This window comes from Podarcis pityusensis (assembly GCF_964106645.2).
Source record: "Podarcis pityusensis genome assembly, chromosome: 3".
Lineage (NCBI taxonomy): Eukaryota > Metazoa > Chordata > Lepidosauria > Squamata > Lacertidae > Podarcis > Podarcis pityusensis.
The window spans coordinates 96464327-96486768 of NC_138026.1; the positions used below are offsets into that span (position 1 = coordinate 96464327).

The 22442-nt window shown below is 40.3% G+C and overlaps 1 protein-coding gene across 3 annotated transcripts in view; it reads right to left on the reverse strand.

Annotated features, from left to right (window-relative positions):
* Window positions 1–7675: 7675 nt before the first annotated feature.
* Window positions 7676–22442, reverse strand: part of KCNK2 (potassium two pore domain channel subfamily K member 2) — a 135215-nt gene continuing 120448 nt past the window's right edge. For all 3 annotated transcript variants that reach the window (XM_081000583.1, XM_081000584.1, XM_081000585.1), the window contains exon 7: window positions 7676–9971. In XM_081000583.1, coding sequence (XP_080856709.1) covers window positions 9654–9971 — 318 coding nt within the window. In that variant the 3' untranslated portion in view covers window positions 7676–9653. The remainder of the gene's footprint in view (window positions 9972–22442) is intronic.

Genomic DNA, 22442 nt, shown 5'->3' on the forward strand with positions numbered 1-22442 from the left:
TTAATACTCAGATATGACAAAAGCAGGAACATAATATATTCCAATGTGAACTCAACAATTTGGACTCTGAATCGTGGATTTTGGTAACTTTTGCTGATTTTCCATGGGCATCACTGAGGCTTACATCTTGCCTGCAGAAACTACAAAAGTCTGATCTTATTGCTTTCTGAAGGCAAAATTTGGAATAACTGCCCTGAGACCTCCGGACAGTGCTTTTTTTCCTTCTAAAAAAATGTTTAGGGGTACTCTCATTTTCCTAATTATATTGAAACATTTCCCCTCAATGAGGCCAAACTTAGATTCACAAAATGTTTAGGGGTATGCGTACCCCTGCATTCCCCCCAGCAAAAATGCACTGCCTCCAGGTATAGGGCGGTATATGAATTCAATAAATAAACTAATAAATAAGTAAATAATACAAGGGTCTCTGTAGCTGTGCATACACAATTAAGGTTCTGTGTAGCTACTTCACCAACTGATTTTTTAGAAAATAATTGAGAAAAATTATGTTTTCTGTGGTGGGACAGAATGGAGTCTTATTATTTGAAGGCATTGGTGATCTAAACCTGCCAGCTGTAGAATGGCATTGCAGAACCTTTCAGGCACTCTTTGTACTTCCCAAACAAAGTAGCCAGAACAATCTATCTACAAGCTAGTAAAATCTGTTTACCAAGTTTGTTGAAGCCGTTACTGTTGGGTGTAGTGAAGGGTTAACCTTCTGTGTCTCGAGGCTGAGAGGAGGCGCTTACAAGGGAAGTAAGCCAGGACGTGCAGCTTGGAATGCTGTGAGCTGAGTGAAAAGTGAAAGCAGCTTTGTTACGCAGCTGCTGAGAGAGAAGGACGCAAAATGCAGCTTGAATCAGATGGCTTGCAAATATGCTACTTTTGAGCAAATAAAGTGCTATTAGGAAAGAAGAAACGTGTGGGACTTCTTTTACTGCCCTTTCGACACGGACGCTGTGCAATTCTGCTAATTGCTTTACGACCTGCAGAGGAGTGCAGGGGAGCGTGCTGGACGCCAAGAATAAAGCAATAAATCTACCTAACAGTTACTAACATTACTGTTCCCTAACCCCTCTGTTTGATTCAGAATTGACTTGTTATTTATAAACTTTCTTAGTGGGCATTCAGAAAAACTATCAGTTCTGAATGCATTCTTCAGATCAATGCTCACTGATAGTGCCCTGCACATATATTATTACATTGTGCCAGTGGACTTGGAGATTGGTTTCACTTTTCCTGCATCTGTGCCATAGTACCAGGAATGTTGGAGAGCCACGTGGGAATTCAACCACTCCCTCCAACCAAACATACCTTAGCATAATAGGGTTTCTCAACATAGGGTTGAGAAAAAATCTCATAAAACCAGTTCTATTTTTCCAGAAAAAAAGATGCTGGAATTCACCATGAACACCTCCCTCGTTCTCTTAGAATGGCAATGGCACCCACTGGCGAGTTCCAGCTGTGGTGAAAAGCCCTGCTTAAAACATAAAACAGGGGTTCAACAAGCACATTACCCATTTGCAAAGTATGATTGTCAAGTTGTGGGTGAACATATCAGATGACACAGCGATTCTTCAAACAGCTCTTGTTTATTCACAGGCCAGAACAGAACTGAACTGAAGGGTTCAGCCAGCCTGCTTATATAGAGCGCCACTAGAATGCAACAGTAACCATTTTCTGTAACTGTCCAATCACTGAACGTCACTTTCGATCCCTTATTTGCATATGTGGACCTGAACTATTTACAGTATGCCCCTGCTGGCCCAGGGTGAGAACTTCAGTACATAACAATGATCAAGATAAAACATTGACCTAGACAGAGAACATACTTACCAGTCAAAAGGCTGTTTGGTCAAGTGTTCTAACATAATTTGGAGCAGCAGTCAGTGGGAGCTACTACAAGAGTAAGTGATAATTTCAGTGAGAGTTGCTCTAGAATCAAAAGAGTTAACATTTGTAGGTACGTGCAGCTGCAAAGCAGCTCTTCTTGTTCAAATGCCTGGTCCGCTGAATACAGTGACTGTGGATGCTCAGAATATCATTCAACTTTCTAATCTGGAAACCTTTTCCTAAAAAATGATGCCGCAGCCAAGCATTACGAACTGGACAAGTTCGTATGACAAACCAGGCAATTATAAATTTCAGTGACGTGAAATGACTGTCTGCCAATGATGAATTATTTCTTAGGCAAGTGTGAACAATCGATAGGAAAGCACAAGATTCTCTTGCCAGTGTGCACCTTGTTTGGGTCAGAGGTAAAGTACCAGTCAGATTGTAAAGTACCATTACAATCTCTTCTAACCAGGGCAAGTTATTTTTCATAGTTGCCTTGATTTTCTAGGGCTTTACCTACAGAGTGAAGTAGCTTTGCCACAATTACTCGTCCACAATATACTCTATGTTTGTTAATCACCTGCTTTCATAGGCATATCTATTAGGGTTGTGCACAGGTCCTCCCCACAAGGTTCACCATGTATCAATTTGTTTTTTTTTTAATTATGATCTGAGCCACTCCATACTCTCTTTGCTTCAGTTCTGTGTTTGGTGTTCCAAGCTGCTCTGTACAAAACAGAACTCTGTGCTCCTCATTCATTATTTTTCTTATTTAACAAAATAAAATTTAACATAATTATAAAGGGGAACCCCCTTTTTAAAAAAGTTTTCCTCTTTTGGCCAAAGTGATTGAGCCCCTCCAGAGTGGATTAAGTCTGTCAAGTTGCAGACAAATAGGTCCAGTGGCTTTTTGTGGAGGGAAGGAAAATGAATTCATGTTCTTCCATAATTCACATTAGTTTCCTTTTCTTGAGACGGAGAACAGGGGTTTGTGTCTTTCTTAGCTAATGTAAAATGGCTAAGAGGTGGCTGAGTGGTGTGTATGCTTGCTTGCACATTTTAAAAACCTTTGCAGCTTGCTTCACAGCAACCTTTCAGGCGTTAGGCCTTACTGGCCTCCAATAGGCCTAGGGCATGAGACTGTACAGAATGATACCTGTGGAGTTTTGAACAGCTCTAGTTTGTGAGTGTGTGTATGTGTATGTGTTAAAGCTGAGCAATGCAGGATTTAAAAGAACACATCTTAAATTAAATGTCTTTTTTTAAAAAAAAAATTCTCAGCTGCCTTCATTCATTCATTTAAAACACACAATTTGGAGCTCTTTAGTCAACATTTTGGACAGCCTCACATCTTGAAAATCCAGTGAACAGGTGTGGGGAACCTTTGTCCTCCAGATGTTGGTGAACTACAACTTCCATTAGCCCCAGGAAGCATGGCCAATAGCCAAGGATGATGGACAGATCAAACATAGAGCTATGTGGGACTGAAGAGTTCAGAAATACTAAAGGAACAGAAGGCTTTGTGGGGCCTCAGCTGACTTGAGGAGATATGGACAACAGGTTTTGAATCAGTATGGGGGGGGGGGAGAGACATCCAAATCACCCCCATTTGTCTAGTTATTCAGCCTTCCTCCCAGACAGCCAGTGCACACCACCAATATCCATGACAGTCATTTATAGCTTAATAACAAAACAAAGCCAAGGACCTTTTGTAAAACTTTCCTACCTGGTCATCTGGAGGCAATTCTTGCTTGGAGAAAGGGCAAACATGAAACTGATTACCATATTTTTCCGTGTATAAGATGCCCTCATGTATAAGATGCCCCCTATTTTGGGGGACTCCAAGTTAAGGAAACACCCCCTCAGCACCACCCATATATAAGACAAGCCCCAATTTCAAACCTATTTTTTTGGTGAAAAAACGCTAGTCTTGTACATGGAAAAATATGGTATATATGAGAAGAAGAAGAAGAAGAGTTTGGATTTGATATCCCGCCTTTCACTCCCTTTAAGGAGTCTCAAAGCGGCTAGCATTCTCCTTTCCCTTCCTCCGCCACAACAAACACTCTGTGAGGTGAGTGGGGCTGAGAGACTTCAAAGAAGCGTGACTGGCCCAAGGTCACCCAGCAGCTGCATGTGGAGGAGCGGAGATGCGAACCCGGTTCCCCAGATTACGAGTCCACCGCTCTTAACCACTACACCACACTGGCTCTCGCCCATCTGAGAGGTTGCTGGGGACCCCTCTCTTCATGCTTTGTCTCTTTAGTTTACTTGATCTGGGTTTGAAGAGGAGTAAGTGTGGCAGCAACACATCTGACTTGCTTTTTATCAATATTGGGTTTTTTTTACACTCAGTGGGTTGTTGTTGTTGCGGCTGCTGTCTGTCTTGATAAGGTTTACTGTTTCATATTCCAAGAACCACTTGTCTAGTAAATTTATTTACAGTTTAGGGTAGGGTAGCAACACATTGCATTAACAATATGAGCGTAGGCATTTCCTGGAAGCACCGAATATGTCAGCAGGATGATGGCTTAGCATTTATGAATTCCAAAAATCACCCTTCTAGGGAACAAAATAAACCCTTTATAAACTGATCATTGGGTGTTTTACTTCTGGCTGCCGCAAAAGAAGAATACGCTCAGTCATCACTATACTGTGACAGCAAAGGCACCCACGAATACATAGATTTTGCACTGGCTTACAATAAACCTCCCTCCACTGTTGGTACTGTATACAGCTGCTTTCTTCACATCTGACCAGGCTGTTCTGCCAAGGGTGAGAGGGAAGCAGCACAGTTGTCATGTCCAGAGAATCATTCATGTACATGATAATCCCCAACAATCTTTGTGTCTGAAAGTGAGAGCTTCAATAAAGTGGAACCCATGTGCACAGAAACCAAAACAAGGGGAAAAGAGGGAGAGATTGATAAAACTGGTTGCAAAGGGATGGGGACCAAAAGCATTTTATGTTGATTTTTGTGCCTCCCTGTATTCCCCAGTAATTTGAATGCTGTGTGAAGTTATATTCATAGCTCTGGTTATTTACATGTTTCAGATGTATCCAGAGCTATTTGGCTAAAGGAGCTGTCATGGCTCAGGCCTTGGAACAGGATTAAGGGTGTCATAACTTCCCAAAGAGTAGGAGCTGCTAGGAAATCAGGAGGAAGCCAGCTCAAATTGTTATTCATGGTGGGAAAGGCTAATCTGCAACCACAGACTTTGATCTTCCTTTCAGTAACACCTGAGAATCTTGTCCCTGATTATTTGTCATGGAACATCAACCATTCCTGCCTAGGAAAATAGTTGTCCTCAGCAACCCAGCCCAGCCAGAAGCAACACAGCACACATTTGGTCGGTATATTGTTCTTGATACTTAAACAGAGAGAATGTACCGTAATTTGTAAATTTATACAACCTGAACGCCAACTAACAATCACATCATTATACCAATCCTGTCATGTAAGCTGGAATTATTATGCCTATATTGCATGTGAGGGTTAAGCTATTCTGCTCTGCCTAAGTGCTGTCCCATGTCCTGAAAATCCTGCTGTTTATTGCATATCGCTCATTTTATCACGCTCACCCTGCTCCAAATATGACAAGAGACTGTGGCCTTTGGACTGATGCGCCATTAAAAAACTACCATGTGCATAGAAAGGGTTCCTTGACTTGGTATTGTTCTGTGTCCATGGAAGCTGTTGTACGGAGAATTATTTCATTGTGCAAGTGGTACAGCCCAGGCACAGTTCTATCGCCTTTGCAAGAACCCAGTGTCCAGTTTCAAGTATGAAGTGTGCTCAAAAGTGTGCACAGTTCCCCGCAGTGTAGAACAGGAACACAGGAAGCTAGCTTATACTGAGACAAATCTATATAGCTCAGTATTATGTACATTCACTGCCAGTTCTCCAGGATTTTAGAAATGCCAGGGACCAAACCTGGAAACTTCTGTATTGTATTGTATACAGAAACCACACAGAAATTGATACAAGAACCTATTTTGATATGGCAAACTGTGGAGGAAATTAGGGAAAAAGCTGTTGCTGCTGAAGGTAAAGTAACACAACTGGAGAGAAAGAGAAAGAGAGCCCCAGCCCTACAGAGGCAATTTGATGAACATAAGTTGACACTTGCTACGACTGAACTTAAAGAAAAACAGACGAATTTGAGGATTAGAGTTCACCTTTGGTGGACATGCCCAAGGATTAAGACACTCTGGGAGATGATTCATAATGAAATGAAAAAGGTATTTAAATATACCCTTTTGAAGAAACCAGAGGGCTTTCTCCTGGGCATGGTCGGCCAATTGGTATTAAAGAAGGATAACATTTGTTTCATGTATGCAACAATAGCAGCAAGAACACTCATTGTGAAGAACTGGAAGACACAAGATTTATCCATTCGGGAAGAATGGCAGATGAAGTTGATGGAATATATGGAATTGGCGGAAACGACTGGCAGAAATCTGAGACCAGGGAGAAGAGTTGGTGGAAGAAGACTGGAAAAAGTTTAAGACTGTTTATAGAAATACTGTAAAAATAATGAATGTTAGAAAAATGTTGGAATGAAGTTATATGGCTTTAGTAGAAATGTTATAAAGAATCAAGTATAAATAGATTAAGAGTGTATTAAAGGGAAAATAAGGCTAGAATATGTTAAGATAATTATAGGATAGAAAACAGAGGAAGATGGAAAGGAATTGCTGAAATAATTAACAGAAGTGGAAAACAAAAAGGGAGGTGTGAGGAGGTCGTGGAAATAAGGGAATGAAAAATAAGACATTGAAATTGTTTTGTGTTTGAAATGGTTTGTATCTTGCTTTGTTAGTTTCATGGTTTTTTTTTTTCTTTCTGTTTTTTTCTTTCTGTTTTGTTGTGTTTAAATGGTTGAAAATTAATAAATATTATTTTAAAAAAAAACAAACCTGGAAACTTCTGCAGGCAATGCAAATACTCTCCCATTTAGCTATGGCCCTATCCTCACCCTACTTTCCCATTACTTTCTGTAAAAGATCCACATGCGGATTTGAGTGCCCAAGGACTTCGAAATGGACTTAATCCAAAGCAATCTAACAGCTAAAAACTTAAGATGTTACTTGGCAGCCATTTCCATCAATTTCTAAGGACCAATTTTCACATCAGAACCCCAGTTGAAAGAAGTGTGAACAGATTATTTACAAATGCAACTGACTCGCAAAAAAAGTAGCATCTTAACCTGAATTTCAGGATGCTATTTAAATGCTGTCCATGTCTGAAAAATAGCTTGCAAAACCAATTCAAAGCTGGTCCTGATATGTAGCAACAGGAAAAGAAAACGCAACTGTATGCACCCAATCTCTTCAGCATAGCTGAAGGGGACTCACTACAGTGGTATCTCAGGTTACATACGCTTCAGGTTACATACGCTTCAGGTTACAGACTCCGCTGACCCAGCAATAGTGCTTCAGGCTAAGAACTTTGCTTCAGGATGAGAACAGAAATTGTGCTCCGGCGGCGCGGCAGCAGCAGGAGGCCCCATTAGCTAAAGTGGTGCTTCAGGTTAAGAACAGTTTCAGGTTAAGTACGGACCTCCGGAACGAATTAAGTACTTAACCTGAGGTACCACTGTATATCATAGCCAATGTGTTTAAGACAAACATAAGGCAATAGCAGCAAGTGCATTTTTTTCATTGAAGAAATAAGTTGGTGCTAAGAGGACCTATCATTTTATATCTGCCAAAATAATTAGTTTTGTTTGCTAAAATTAAGGCTGTAACTTGGTGCAAAGCTATTCTAATCCGCTGTGCTACTTTAACAACAGATTTCTCAGGGTTTTAATGGCGACAAATAGGAAACTCGGTAAGGCATGTTTTAATTAAAAACTTTATTATTTTCATTTTCATTACAATTCACAGTTTATGCATGGCAAGAGAACCTTTCTTACCATGTCAACATTCAGAACACTGTGCTGGGAGAAATGGTGGGGAGGGGCCTTTCCTTTGATGAGCCTGGCCTGGTAATAGTTAATGGAACTTTGCTGATTTGAGATGTACACTCTCAGTAACTCTTCATTGATTGCTATTTACATTGATAACTTAAGATTTGTTAGAAAAGAAGATGAAGCATCCGTACATTTAACATTCATAGTTCATAATGCTATTCAATAATCAGACAGAATGGATTTGTTACTTGAATTGTGTCCAATTGAAGTCCCATTTTGCTTTAGATAATCAGAGCCAAGGATGCAGGCCTCAAACAGCTCTACAGATGCAAGCCTCTGATTTCAATGAAGTTTGCATCATAGTTATGCTTTGAGGATCAGGCTGCCTATTAATCTCTTAAGGGGTATTATATTTGTTTTATATACAGCCAGGATGAAATAGAATCAAACGGTGAAGGAAAATAAAAGACAATCCATTCCATTATTTAAAAATCCTGCATTCCTTCTGAATCTTGCACACACTTAGAAACAAAAGACACAAGAGGCTATAAAATTAATGTTTTTTCCCCTCTTTAAAACAATTAAAGAAATCCCAAGGATTGGTTTCAGATCTGTGTATCAGCCTATTCTACCCAAATATTCAATTATATTCAGATTGTGCTATTGGTCAACTGTTTTTCACGCCTGCATTTGTGTTCAGATACCGTCTATATTCTCGATGTAGAAAGTCACAGTGATGCCAGTTTCAGCTGCATTCCCACTTTTAATCCCAGCTCCAGAATGGGCAAAAGCGTACGATGTAACATTCAGGAAAGCAATCAGCAGGCGGGATCCCTGTGCTAAAATAGCGTATGGCATGACGTGGCTAAAACAATGAAAATTTCAAATCCTTATCTGCCAGCAGCATGGTGTTTAATAGAAATGCTGATAATTCAGGATTGTTTCATGTTGATTCTGTGTAAAATGAGTCTTTTGATTGCACCAAGTTAATCTTACCTATCAAATCGATTAATAATACAAAACTGAAGATTTTTGGTATATGATGCATGGGACTGAACTGCCAACTACGGCTTAAGTAACGAGACCTGAAATGGATCCATGAATTCTACAGGTCTGTTGAGTGTACATACTCTGCACCTGAGTAATAAAAAAAGAAAAGAAACCTACTTGCAGGGAGACACCTTTTGCAACCCTGGTAATTGCAGTGCCTTTAAAGCTAGACTTAGAAGCGGTGCTTTGATGTTTTTGGATTTGGCATCAGTTTCTTAATGCTGGTATCCTCAGCTTTAGACACCCTTAAAACATGATTGTTATGGTCTAGATGAAATATCAAAATGAGATAATGTTACTCATGCAAGAACCAACCAACAAACGAACAAACAAAAAACCATTATGAGAGTTATAGAGGTTCTGTTTCTTTAAAAGATAAGGCACTGACAAAAATTTCTTAGGTAAAAGGCTGCATAAGATTTTCTTGCCATTTACATATAGATTGTAGTCCGTACATGGTCCGTTCCTAGGCTTGGTAAGGTAGACCCTGAAAAGTTTAAGGACCGATCCCTCAAAGCTACATTGTTAACCTAAACCAGCAGTATTCATTCTTAACGCCTTATGGCACATTAGGAGAGATGAAGAAACAGTCTGGGCACAAAAAAGGCATCAAACATTGCTTGTTCCAGCATTTGTCAATGACAGAAGTGCCATTCATTTTCTGTTTTTCAAGAGATACGATGGTGACTCTGAATCCTTATTGTGGGTGGATTTCTGTTGGAATTCATGCACATGATAAAAATAATGCTATTAGCATCAGTTATGGACAAGGGGGGGAAATATCAGGAACTACAAGGTAAAGTCTAAACCGTAGGCTTCTTCTTATTAAAAGATCAGGATTCAAAGTCAGTGCTACTTAATGTTTTCAATGACAGCAATCTCTTCTGCTGCACAGTGAGGAGTCAAGCCATTCATATAAATGCTGTCCGTCTTTGTGATGGCAGGCAAGAGGTCTTTCTCACTGGTGAGGTGGTTGACAGACAAGGTTCTCTTGCAAGGAGTCAGGTCTTGGCTGTGGTTCACTGCCATTTCTGCAGAGAGCTTCCTTTTGATGGAGGTAGCCCGCTGGAACTTGTCGTAAATCTCCACACTCAGGCGTCTACGTGTTTCTTTGAACTCTGCCGTGACATTGGCTGTCCATTCAGCTGCATGAGCTCTGAACTCTCCCACCTAAAGAACAGAAGGAAGAAGGGGGGAGGGGGGAGAGATAGAAAGAGAGAAAGATTGGGAAAGAGAGAGGGGAGAAAGATAATGTCACTTTGCACTATAAAAATCAATGCATCTATTAAATCTCCATAGGAACAAAAGTTGACCATAGGCTGCCCATTGGTATACCTTCTTTGTGCCCACAAATACTCCCTTTGATTGATGCCCAGACTTCTCATTATTTTGTTTCAGTGGAAGAATTTAGCTGCCATCTTCCTAATATAATAAAAAGGACACACAGCAACAGCTAAAAAACCTCCACAGCTAAAACATTTCACAGCTCTTTTTATAATTTTATCTAGGCCAGTGAGGTGAAATTGCCTTTAAAAATTAAGCCTCGACAGCTGAGAGGATCCCAGCTGCACAGGGAGCACTGAATTCCCAGCAATCCAGAGCGTGTGTTATGTGTTGTTACCAGGGGAGCTGTCGTGGTTATTTATGGACACCCTGGCAGTATGTGTAATGATCCCTGTGAGACTTGACACAGGCGTTTCTAAATTTAGATGGAAAGGGCTTTTAAAAGAAAAATTTCAGCTGTCGCTGTTCTGTTTTTAGTGCACGTTCAAACTGAGGATTAATGCAAGTGACAGTTTTAGTCAAGTCAGCAGAATGATTGCCAGTCTCTCCCTCCACTGCAGTAATAAGATTACTACGTGAAACTTGCAAGAGTGGTAGAATGAAGTGATCACTAACACTTTCAAATCATGCATATATGTATATCCCAGTGTGCAGGCATAATGATAAGTGTGGAAACTCATTTCTAAAAGTAATGTGAGCTAATATTTCTCTTTTGTACAATTTGAGGCTGCTATATGTGGGTGGGTGGGGATACACACACACACACACACACACACACACACGATCTTGGTGTTGCAGCTAGCCATTTGCGCTGATGTTTTTTGCATTTATTATTTGAAATATTATTATTTTATATATTTATTTATATTCTGCTTTTTTCCAAATGTAATTGAAAGGAACATGCAATATATTTAAAGTAAAACAACAACAATATGACAGCAATCAATCGCTACCAACAAATCAAAGCCATCAGTAGATTAAAACTGGCTGAAACAGCCAAAGGTTTAACAGCCAAAGGATCAGCAATCAACTCTTAGATCTAAGGTATAAGGTAGCTTCCTAGGTTTCTTCCTAAGGGCTTTATAGATGGATGGCAACACTTTGAATCAGGCCTGGTAACAAATTGGCAGCCGGTGCAGGCAAATGGAGCAGAGGTGTAATATGCTGACAGGGTCTCATGCCTGTCAGCAATTTTGCTGCAGCATAATGCACAAGTTGCAGTTCCTAGACCAAGCACAAGAGATGCCTCAATGCAGTAATCCACACAGGGTGCATTGCAGTAAAAGTTGCCAGTACAAGATGATTGCATTCTTTTATTTCTTAACACCATACATATCAATCACTCTCTCTTTCTGTTTTTGCGATAAACTTGTTAATTCTTTTATTCTAATACTTGTCTCTTATCTGCTTGCTAATTCCCTGATAACTAGTGCTATTTTAAGTTCCCTTGGTTCTGTTGCATGCAGCAACTCTGAGCTCAAGACCTGAAAATACATGTTTTGTTTGGGTACATGAATACTTGTGCGTGCACATGCAAGTGTAGACAAAGGCACACAGTAACATTCTTGATGAAGCCACTCATGTATCCAATGTGCGTTGGTTCATAATAAGATACTGATTTTTATGGTCACTCCATTAAAGTTGGGAGCAGATAACGCACGGGCATTTTTACTTAAAACCCATTTGATTTATTTTCATGATTCATTAAGTTTAGAAAAGAGGTGTCAGACTGCTGCTTTAATCACTTCAAAGTGAATCTCTTTATAGTAATTACTGCACTTAAATAAATTAGCCTAATTGTTGAATTTTCAGTCATTGGCTGAAACGGAGATTAGCAAGAACGTATGTTTCGCCAAAGTTTATAAAAAAATAAAGCAACGTGAATTATGAAGCATTCACTATTCAAAGTTGCATTGTCTGACCTTAAATAGAAAGAACCAGGGTTACAGATTTTGATAAACTACAATAAATTTATTGCGGAGATAGCTTGCCAAAGGTGCTTTGCAGTAGTGGCCAGCGAGGTGGTGTGAATTGGGCTGCGTTGAAGACCCAGCTTCTCAATGCTGCACAATGCTACCAGTTAACAAGAAGAAAAGGAGGAAGGACAAGGCAGTGGGGGAGCTCCGTGTGATGTGGGCACAGCAGGTGAAAGCACTGGATTGGCTCCATGGTTGCAGCTGCACCACACCAAGTTCCCCACTGTCTTGCCCTTCCCCATCTTGGTAAGTAGCAGCAATGTGCACCATTGGGAAGTCAGGAAGGCAATGTAGCTGCACCCACACAGCCTCACCAGCTGGTATTGGCTCTACCATTGAGTAGGGTGGCCACTCACACATTGCCAAGGGACCCTCTGGAATGGTGTGTGATGGGGCATGGAAGGGTTGCAGCAGGCTGAGGAAAGTCAGCAGGGCTGCCTTGTGCAAGCAAAGAGCCTTTCCGCTCCTGCAAAACATCTCTGGATCCACGCCAGTGTGTTTTTAAATCCTATTTTCTATTCTGTATAGCATCCAGGATCATATGAAAAATTAATCAGCAGTCATACTGTTTCTTTTTCAGGTCTCCCCTCGATGGCAAATTGAAAACATGTACCTTCCATTTACAAAATTCCTTCTGTGATGGTTCCTGATTTAAAAGGGTCCAGGCATTTTCACAACTAAAGTTGCTAATAAAAGCAAACAGAAGTCAAAAGCCACACTCTAGAGAAGATTAAAAACACATTAAGTCCCTTTGAAATTAATGAGGCCAGTATCTGCACTTAATGCAGTTTGAATTTAGTGACATGATACTTGCCAATTTCTGAACTGTTCCTTCAGGGTTTCCCCAGTACCACCACTTATGCTGTTATAATGGAACGTGAAAATGTCACTGACAATCTGGACTGTTATATTTCAAGACAATGTGCAAAGCCTCCTGGATTTAGAATGAGATGTTATTAGACTTGCTTTGTTTTGGATACCACCTTTCTTCTCTGTCACCATCCCATACCTGAGTTCAGGCCAGATCTTGAACTGAACATCCTGAAGTGACCCCTTATTTTGTTGTTGCTAAAGAAACAGTTGGCTATGCCACAGGAACTATTCATAAACTCTGCAGACTGCTTGGTCACACATCCAGGAGATGACAGAAAGTTACATCTCCCCAAATTACTGTACAGTTGGAGGAGGGGGCTCAACCATCTATATTCACACCATTTGTATAGATGGCTTTGCACTCAATGGGTCTCTGAAAAACTCCAAAAGCGCTGGCACTCCTTATCACATTGCAATAACATGCAAAGCAAAGTGTATGTCCATGTCTTCTTTCAACATGGAAATTCTGTAGGGTGTGGTACCAAAAGCACAATTTCCCTAGGTGATCTAAGGTCTATAAAGGGGAAGGTGGTTTCTCAGGTAACTTGGTCCAGATCTTGAGCAATCTAATTCTCAGAGTTCTTAGTCATATGGTGCCTCTGAGGCCTGTTTCTTGATTACCTTCTGTAAGTTTTAATAGTAATTTTTGTAATAAAATGGAGTTCAGGTGTTTTTGGTGGTGCCTTTGGGCAGAAGTAACTCACAGAATAAAAAGGTGATAGGGATTTAGTGCCGCACACTATTAAGGCACTCCCATTTCCTTTTGATTCTTGGGTTACTTGTATATATAGTGGTGTCATGCTTCTCTATTGCATCTGATTGGAGAAAGTTGGCATCACAGTTGCTGGAAGTAACAATGAGCAAGACTATTGCTCTGGACTCTAATTCTTCTGTGCCCTCAAATGCACTCAAAGAAAATGTTACCTTTTCAAAATACAAGTGGCTTTCCCATGTATTGCTAAAGACATAAGCTCAAGAGGTTACTGATGGAGGGCTGCACAATTTTCAGACTGCCAGAGCTCATAAACAACAAGCTCTTGTAATTAAATTCCTCCTCCTCTTTATAACAATGTTTTGGTGAGAGTTCAGCTTCCTTCCCCCCCCCCCCCGAGGTATGACATTTTCTCATAGTACACTCAATTTTACCTTAATTTGTAGCGTAGAAGTCAGTCTGTAGCTGATGCTAAGTGATTAAAATGCCAGTTGTTTGGGATTTTGTACTGAAGACCCAAACATTTGTACATGCGCATCATACAACAGCAAGGGCAATCTAACTTCTTTCATTGAACCTCTTTTGGTTTATTAATGATACAGAATCCAGTACTAAAGGTTTTTTTTTAAAATAATATTTATTGATAATTTCAGAATTACAAGAAAAATAAAAAACAAAAAACAACACTACAATACAAAAAAAGAAAACAATAAAAAAGAGAAAAGCACAAAATATAAAAACCAATACAACAATACAGCAAAAGAAAGTAAAAAAGAAGAAAAAAAACACAAATCCCAAATTGCATATGCATAATTTCCATTTGCTTGTTTCATTGACCTCCTCACACCTCCGTTTTTGTGTTCTAGTTTAGTAATTATTTCAGCAAATTCTTTCCATCTTTCTCAATTTTTGTTATAAAATTTATCTTAACAATTTAACCTAATAATTAACTCAACAAATCCTTACCATCTTTCCCCATATTCTGTTATTCAGATTACCTTAATTTATTTAACCTTATCTTACCCCTAAGTACCTTAGAACTTAAATCTTAGTTTTCAAATATACATAGCTCCTGATATCATTTCTGCTAGAGTCGTATAGTTTCATTCCCACATTTTCCCTAATATTCATTAGCTGATTCTAAAATAAAAAATTTCCATTATAAATTCTCTTCCAATCATCATCCAGTGTCTCTTCTTCCTGGTCTCGGGTCATGTCAGTCCTTACTGTCCATTCCATCTAGTCCATCAACCTGGAAGCCTTATGTCCGAGGCCCTTAAATCTCTTCCATGTCCCTTCTGCAATTCTTCTTCATCTTGTTTGTGCTTGCCCTTTTCCTTGTCTTTTGTTGGTCTCTGTCTTAGTTTCTTTCCTTTCTCATTGAAGAGTAGGTCTCTGGGGGATTCCAACCCAAAATTGTCTCCATCACCCTTCATCCAGCTCGCCCATTCCCCACAGTCCCACTCCCCACAGTCCTCGATATAATCCAAAATGTATTTAAAATCAAATTTCAAGGTCTCTCCAAAGCTAGGAACCTACTCATCTCCAGACTCCCCTTGGCCCACTCCAACTTCAATCTTCAATAACAGCGGTTTATGCTCCTGTAGGGCCTCGGGTCTCTCCATTTGTACTATTTGAGGTGCAGCAGCATCCTCCTCCATTGTCATCTGCACTTGCCCAGTCAGTACAGATTGATAGGTTGGTTCTTGGATGATTTCTGTATCAATGTTATTAACCACAACAGTCAAATCCATTTTCTCATTCATCAAGTCCATCTTCTCATGCATCTGTTCCAGCAAAGCATTTGTCTTGCATAAAGCAAGCACCCAGTCTTTCTCCCAGCTCATCTTTGTTCAAGGTCAGAAAAGACTGTTCCCACAGTCTTAATCTCACAGATGTTGGGTCTCAAATATGCTGCAGCAACAATTTAGCAAGCTCCCTCTAGAGGAGACAATCTACTTGTATCCATTTTTTTTTTTTGAAGACAGGAAAGTTACTTTCATTTTTCAGATATTTCAGATGTTTTTCAGGTATTTTGTTTCTTTAAAATGCAAAAGGCAACATTAGAATCAACTTGTTTCTCTTCATTAGCTATCTGTCAAAGTGTTACGTTCACAGTCAATGAACCTCTCCAACAGTTTCTGTCTCTGACACCCCGTTCCCAGGTTAGAGACGGTGGAAACTTATCCTTCTTCACTCCCTCTCCTGCTGGGGTTAAACAGAGTCCCCCCCCCTTTTCTCCTGCTTCCAAGGGGGGTTTCAGTGATTCTAAATGTAGGAAATTTAGTCTTTTTTAACAGCTTCCCGGCTTTAGCTTGCAAAATTTTTGCTTTAGTCTATATACAAAAAAGCGGAAGGCGGACTTCCTGTTTGCACCTTCCCGCTTCGATACCAAATTAATACAATTTCTTGATCCAATTTTCCGTTTCTACTCACAGGTACTTGTTTTAAGTCCAATTGTCCACAGGAAAAAGTCAGCGCTCTCTGGCAATGGTTGTGCGGCTTCACTCCGTGAAAGTAGCAGTCAGTTCGTAGCACCTCGCTTCTCACCCCACTTTGCTCCGGAGCCCCTAGATGGGATTCCCCGCGAGTAGGGGGGTGCTTCTGGTGCCCTGCCAAACCCCACGTTCCCAGGCTTCCTCCGCCTGACCCAGAAGTCCCAGAATCCAGTACTAAATGGCGCTGACCCGGAAGTCCCAGAATCCAGTACTAAAGTTATTTATGTCCACACATACAAACACACACGTACACTTTATTCTGGAAAATATTTTCTTTACAGATATGCTGCTACTCTCTAAAAACTGGGATGAATGATTGGAGTTCAAATATATATTTAAATAAACATATATGAGAATAACTTTCTGAAAGCATATTAGCCATTCTATACAATAGTAGCTGCCTAGAGAGTTTATAATGTACAAGTGGATTCAAATGTAAATAATAGGGGCAAATGTAAGTACAAAGCCTGCTTCAAGTGATTTTTGTTGTTTAGTCATTTAGTCGTGTCCGACTCTTCATGACCCCATGGACCAGAGCACGCCAGGCACTCCTGTCTTCCACTGCCTCCCGCAGTTTGGTCAAACTCATGCTGGTAGCTTCGAGAACACTATCCAACCATCTCGTCCTCTGTTGTCCCCTTCTCCTTGTGCCCTCCATCTTTCCCAACATCAGGGTGTTTTCCAAGGAGTCTTCTCTTCTCATGAGGTGGCCAAAGTATTGGATCCTCAGCTTCACGATCTGTCCTTCCACTCAGGGCTGATTTCCTTCAGAATGGATAGGTTTGATCTTCTTGCAGTCCATGGAACTCTCAAGAGTCTCCTCCAGCACCATAATTCAAAAGCATCAATTCTTCGGCGATCATCCTTCTTTATGGTCCAGCTTTCACTTCCATACATCACTACTGGGAAAACCATAGCTTTTACTATACGGACCTTTGTTGGCAAGGTGATGTCTCTACTTTTTAAGATGCTGTCTAGGTTTGTCATTGCTTTTCAAGTGATTTAACCTTTTAAAATCTAAGAGCAGAATGTTCTTTATTGTCCGTATGGAATTGTCTCCCCTGTGTCCTGTCCAGTCTGTAAGGGAGGTGGGAGACCACTTTCAGGCAGAGAGCCAGATCCAAAAGTAGCTAAACCTTCCAATCCAACTTCCATAGCAGATCTGATGCCTGTTACAAGCAGTATGGCTTGTATTGGCGCTAAATGCTGAATGCAAGCCACATCTGAAAAGGAATAATCAGGAGGTGCCTGACTGTTCCTTTGCAGTTGTCTGTCCTGGGCTTGATGTCCTATGTCATTACTTGAGTGGCCGGTGGGCATGGCCTAGTCACACAGCCTTGTGTGCCTAACAGAACTGTCCTAAATGAACAACTGAATGAAGTAACTCATAGACATCCTTGTTACAAAATGCATATGATTTTCAATGTGAAGTTTGAGATGCTTTCAGTGTACTGAACTCCCTCTTTTATAATTTCTAACAATTATGACTAATGCATTGTCTGAAGCTCTGAAATCATTTTTGCTGATGTAGTTGTCAGTTATTTAAAAATAAAACTTCCCATTAACCTCCTGAGGATACAGCAGTCTAACTAGAAAGAATAATTTAAGTGTCACATTATCCATGCAGAAGACTAGAGTACAGAATGTTTTGTCTTTCCCTTCAAAAATCTTTTTTTCAACATCTCAGGAGCAGCTAAGTTTGCCTCTGTTTCTGAAAACAGATGGGCTCAGATGGAATCACTAGAAAGCAGGGTGATTGCTGGGGTACTTGTGCCAATTTATTGTTTGGCTAGGAAAGCTGTTCCACTTTTAGTTCACTTGTCTTTGAAGACTGCCAGCGAGATTAATTTCTGAAAAAACTGAAACTAGCAGGACACTCCAATGTCTTTTTAAAAGTTTCCAGCTCTTTTGGTTGCAGACAAAAGCATAAAATTATGACTTCAATAGGGCCTAATGGTTCAGAAAGCAAATAAAGGAACCTGTGTTTCTTTTAAAATCCATCTGGGTGATTATGAGGGATGGGAATAAATTTCGAACACACAAGCTAACCATCTATTGCTTTACTGATGGTCAAGCAGGTCCCGGAACACTAATGTTCCATCAAGAACCCTCTTGTTCCTCTGATGAGGTTACCATGAACAAAAGGCTGTGGGTTTTGTTCAATACACGAAAGAGCCATCCAGTTTCCTGGCTGATTCAGGCTCCATAATTCCAAAACTTCCGCACATTTCCACGTTCTTTCTGTTGTTATTTGGAGAATAATCCTTCAAGTTTGAAAGGAAAGGAGAAGAAGCAGGCCGCCCCAATAATCTAACTCCAATGCTTACCCTACACTCATACCCAAAACTTGCAGCAGAATGATGACCCACATGCTTACTTCAACATCTCTTCCCTAAATCATGGTGACTGGAGTGCACTGTGATTAAAAGTGGCACCAGTCCATCAAAATGAAAGGTATGCAAACCTCTCCATCCCCTTCGCTCTTGAGCTCTGGGTGTTTCCCCAGTCAGCTTGGTTTCGATTCACAAAAAAATTAAAGGTAGTGGGAAATGACTGCATTTAAGCTTATGAAAAAAGGAGGCAACTGAGAAGATTAGGTAGTCTCTGCTCTATCTCAATATGCCTTGTTAATGGCACAATCTGACTTCGTAACCTGAAAAGCCACTCCAAATCAACCCTAATTGCCTGGTTATTTGGGGTACACAAACAGCCACTCCTGTTAATCACAGTCCTCAGGGACTGGGCAGAGATAGACGTCACCTGGAAGCAGCAATCAGCAGTGACTTGAAAGCAGATACCTGGACCAAAGGTGAAGTATGACAAGGAAAAGAAGCGGTAAGGCAGGAAGTTGACCAGATACATAAACTTCAGTACTATGGACAGCTCCTTATAAGGAAAAAACCACCACCCTGTTCTGTAAATCTATGGAGAAGAACATAGATAGGCCTGTGACATGTCAAAATACCATTCCCTTAAAGATAAAGGTAAAGGGACCCCTGACCATTAGGTCCAGTCGCGGACGACTCTGGGGTTGCGGCACTCATCTCACTTTACTGGCCGAGGGAGCTGGCATACAGCTTCCGGGTCATGTGGCCAGCATGACTAAGCCTCTTCTGGTGAACCAGAGCAGCACACAGAAACACTGGTCACCTTCCCGGCAGAGCGCTACCTATTTATCTACTTGCACTTCGTGCTTTCGAACTGCTAGGTTGGCAGGAGTAGGGACCGAGCAACAGGAGCTCACCCCATCGTGGGGATTCAAACCGCCAACCTTCTGATCGGCAAGCCCTAGGCTCTGTGGTTTAACCCACAGCTGGCCTTTAATCTAGTACACCTCTGGAGTTCTGTCATCTCCTGGAGAGTCTATTGTTGTTTCAGTCAAGAGAGAATAAATGAATATGGAGTCTTGGGCAATTGAAAGGTTGGCTCTTCAGATAACTCAGATGATCTGGTCTACTAATGCCAAACTCACAATGATTGGGGGGCTGTTCTGCTGTACTGGAGTCCATAATCTGCTGTCCCCAAAGGAGGCTATTTCCTTTCTATGGGGGCCATGTTACCAGGAGCTCCTAGAGCTCCAACTTAGCAGGTAGTTGTACCCACCCTGTGGATTCCCCTCGGGCCAGATGCCAAAGAGATAAACAATTATGTGATTTGGGGGGGACATGTGAAGGCAGCCCTGTTTCAGGAAGCTGTTAATGTTTGATATTGTGTCGTGTTCTTTTCCACTCTGTTGGAAGCTGCCCAAAGTGGCTGGGGCAACCCAGTTAGAGGGGTGGGGTACCAGAAATAAATCACTAAATGGCATATGCAATGGCTGCAATATGCAGTTCATTGGTTCACCATGCAGGTGAACTGCATTTTGCAACCTCAGCATAGGTGGCCACACACAAACTCTAACAACAACAACAACCCTGAACAGACCCCCACTCACCCAGAATAGCTCTTTGATAAACCTGGAGGGGAAGGAGAATAAACTGTTTTTCCAGTGAAGACTTGCTTGAGCATCAATGTCTTACTCAGTTTGCTTTTGTATGTTCCTGTCAACATGGGAACTAGGTAACTAAGGATTATCTGCTCCCATATGAATCTGTCCAATAACCAATATCTTCTTTTGATACCTTTTGTCTTGAGTCCAAACTTCAGAAGTCAGACATGTGGCAACTGGAGAGAGTTTTCTGTACCCTAGTAGCAAAATACCTTTCCAAGCAACATTTGTCTGGCACCCATTCTGAATTGTTTTAGGTGACAGGTTAAAACTATTTGATGTAATGAATTTCAGTGCTACTTTTGAGATATTCATTGTTGTTTCATTGATCTGTGCTGTGTTCTGATGGTTTAGTGAGATTGTAACTGGTAATTGTATTGTATTGCATTTTGTTGTATTTAATAATTGTATTGTATTGTATTATAATTGTATTGTATTTTAATGAAGTTGGGTGATATCAAATCTTATTCATACATGGTTGGCTATCACCGGGGGGCATTAAAGAAGTTACAATTTTTTTAAAAATGTAAAGGCTATGTATAAATTCATTGAATAAAAAATACAATAGCCTACAGCATATCACATGCAGAATTACTGAAAATTCACCACTACTACACCTTCTTAACACAAAGCATTTTTTGGCATTTTAAATGCACTCTCATGTGCAATTCACCTCTCATTGAAATCAATGACAAAGTTCTCAGGGCTAAACTACTAATGATATCAAAATGGATAAACTGAAGTGTGGGAGTGGTGTTATAAGAATTTTAAAGCATACAGCATTGCATTTCTCTAACAGTAAAATGTAAAATGTTTGAAAACATTGTTCTCATTATTCGTAAAAAGGCTATTTTTAAAAAGGACATTTGGGTTATTTCCCTTCAGACTTGTTCATGAGATTAATATAGTGTTGGTGGCTGATCTCACATATGATACAGACATCAAAGAGCAGAAGTTAATATATGCCTAAATGCTCAATATCCTTCATCAAAGAGCATAAGGTTTAATGTTCCAGCTACACAATACACACTATTACTAAATACCAAAAGACAGAGTATGTCTTACGGTTGGCAAGTTTCTATTTCTTTCTATATATAAGAACCTTTGAATAGAAATTCATATTCAGGAATTAATATACTGTATATAATATATAAACATACACATATATTCAACCTCTCTGTCTGCCCCAGAACCCCGAGTTGCAAAAAAGCCAAACCCTGCTTCGTGACCTCCTTGGCTGGATTGTGTCCGTGAACTCTGATAACACTTAGCTACAGAATAAGGCTTGTCTGCAGAAAGTAGCCTACTGTATAAGGGCAAATTTTGCATGTGTTGCTCTGCCTACTTTATGGTCCCAACACCTAAAAAAGATTGTCCACAAGGGAACGTGGCCCTCAAACAGACAAAGTTCCCCTACTTCTGACTTAAGATAATATCATCCTTGTCAATGATAATAATGAATGAAGTCCAATCTCCATGCTACTTACTTTACAGTATTACAAAATGGAGGACTACATGATTTGAAAACTGCATATTAAGGAAATGAGGCACTCCGCTGCCTCTGAAATTGAGCTTCATCAGAAATCTCATTCCAGCTAATTAAGCTTCTTGATCTTAGCATATTTTTGATAGGCAATTGAGTGATCAATGTGTGTTGTACAGCCCTTGATTGCCCAGGAAAATGAACTACAAGGGACAACACCTATTAAAACAAACCAATGGGCCACAATATCAAAAGAGCAAATTGGTGCTTGAGTAATTGAATAGTATAATAAAGAACATGAAACCCCTGAGAGGGAGTAATGCTAAAAATGAACGCTAGAGACATGAGGCTGCCATAACGTATGGACTACATTCGTCTTGTTTAGTAACAAACAGTCTTACAAGCAATAAATGCTTTATTATATATCCATTTGCCTCTCTCTTCTGCACTTGTGAACGTAAGGAAGATTATATTGTTTCTCAGACTTCTGATAAGCAAGGCACACTTTTTCTGTTTTGAGATGGAAAGCACAATTCACTGTTACACGTAGGGTGGTTTACTTTTACAAGGTGTAAATATTACCCATCCTCAGAGGAGCCTACACCATGATTGGAAGCAAGCAAGCTAAAGCTAAAAATTTGTGACAGGCAGCTTCCTCTGAGGACCGGATAATTGAGGTGCATTTCTCCTTTAGGAGTGATTGAACAGTCCAGTCACAGTGGATATGAAGACTTAATAGAATTATATGTGCCATGTAGAGGTTGACTGAAAGGAGACCATGCCAGAGCAATGAATCATGAAGATAAACAACAGGTGTCCTCTTGTGT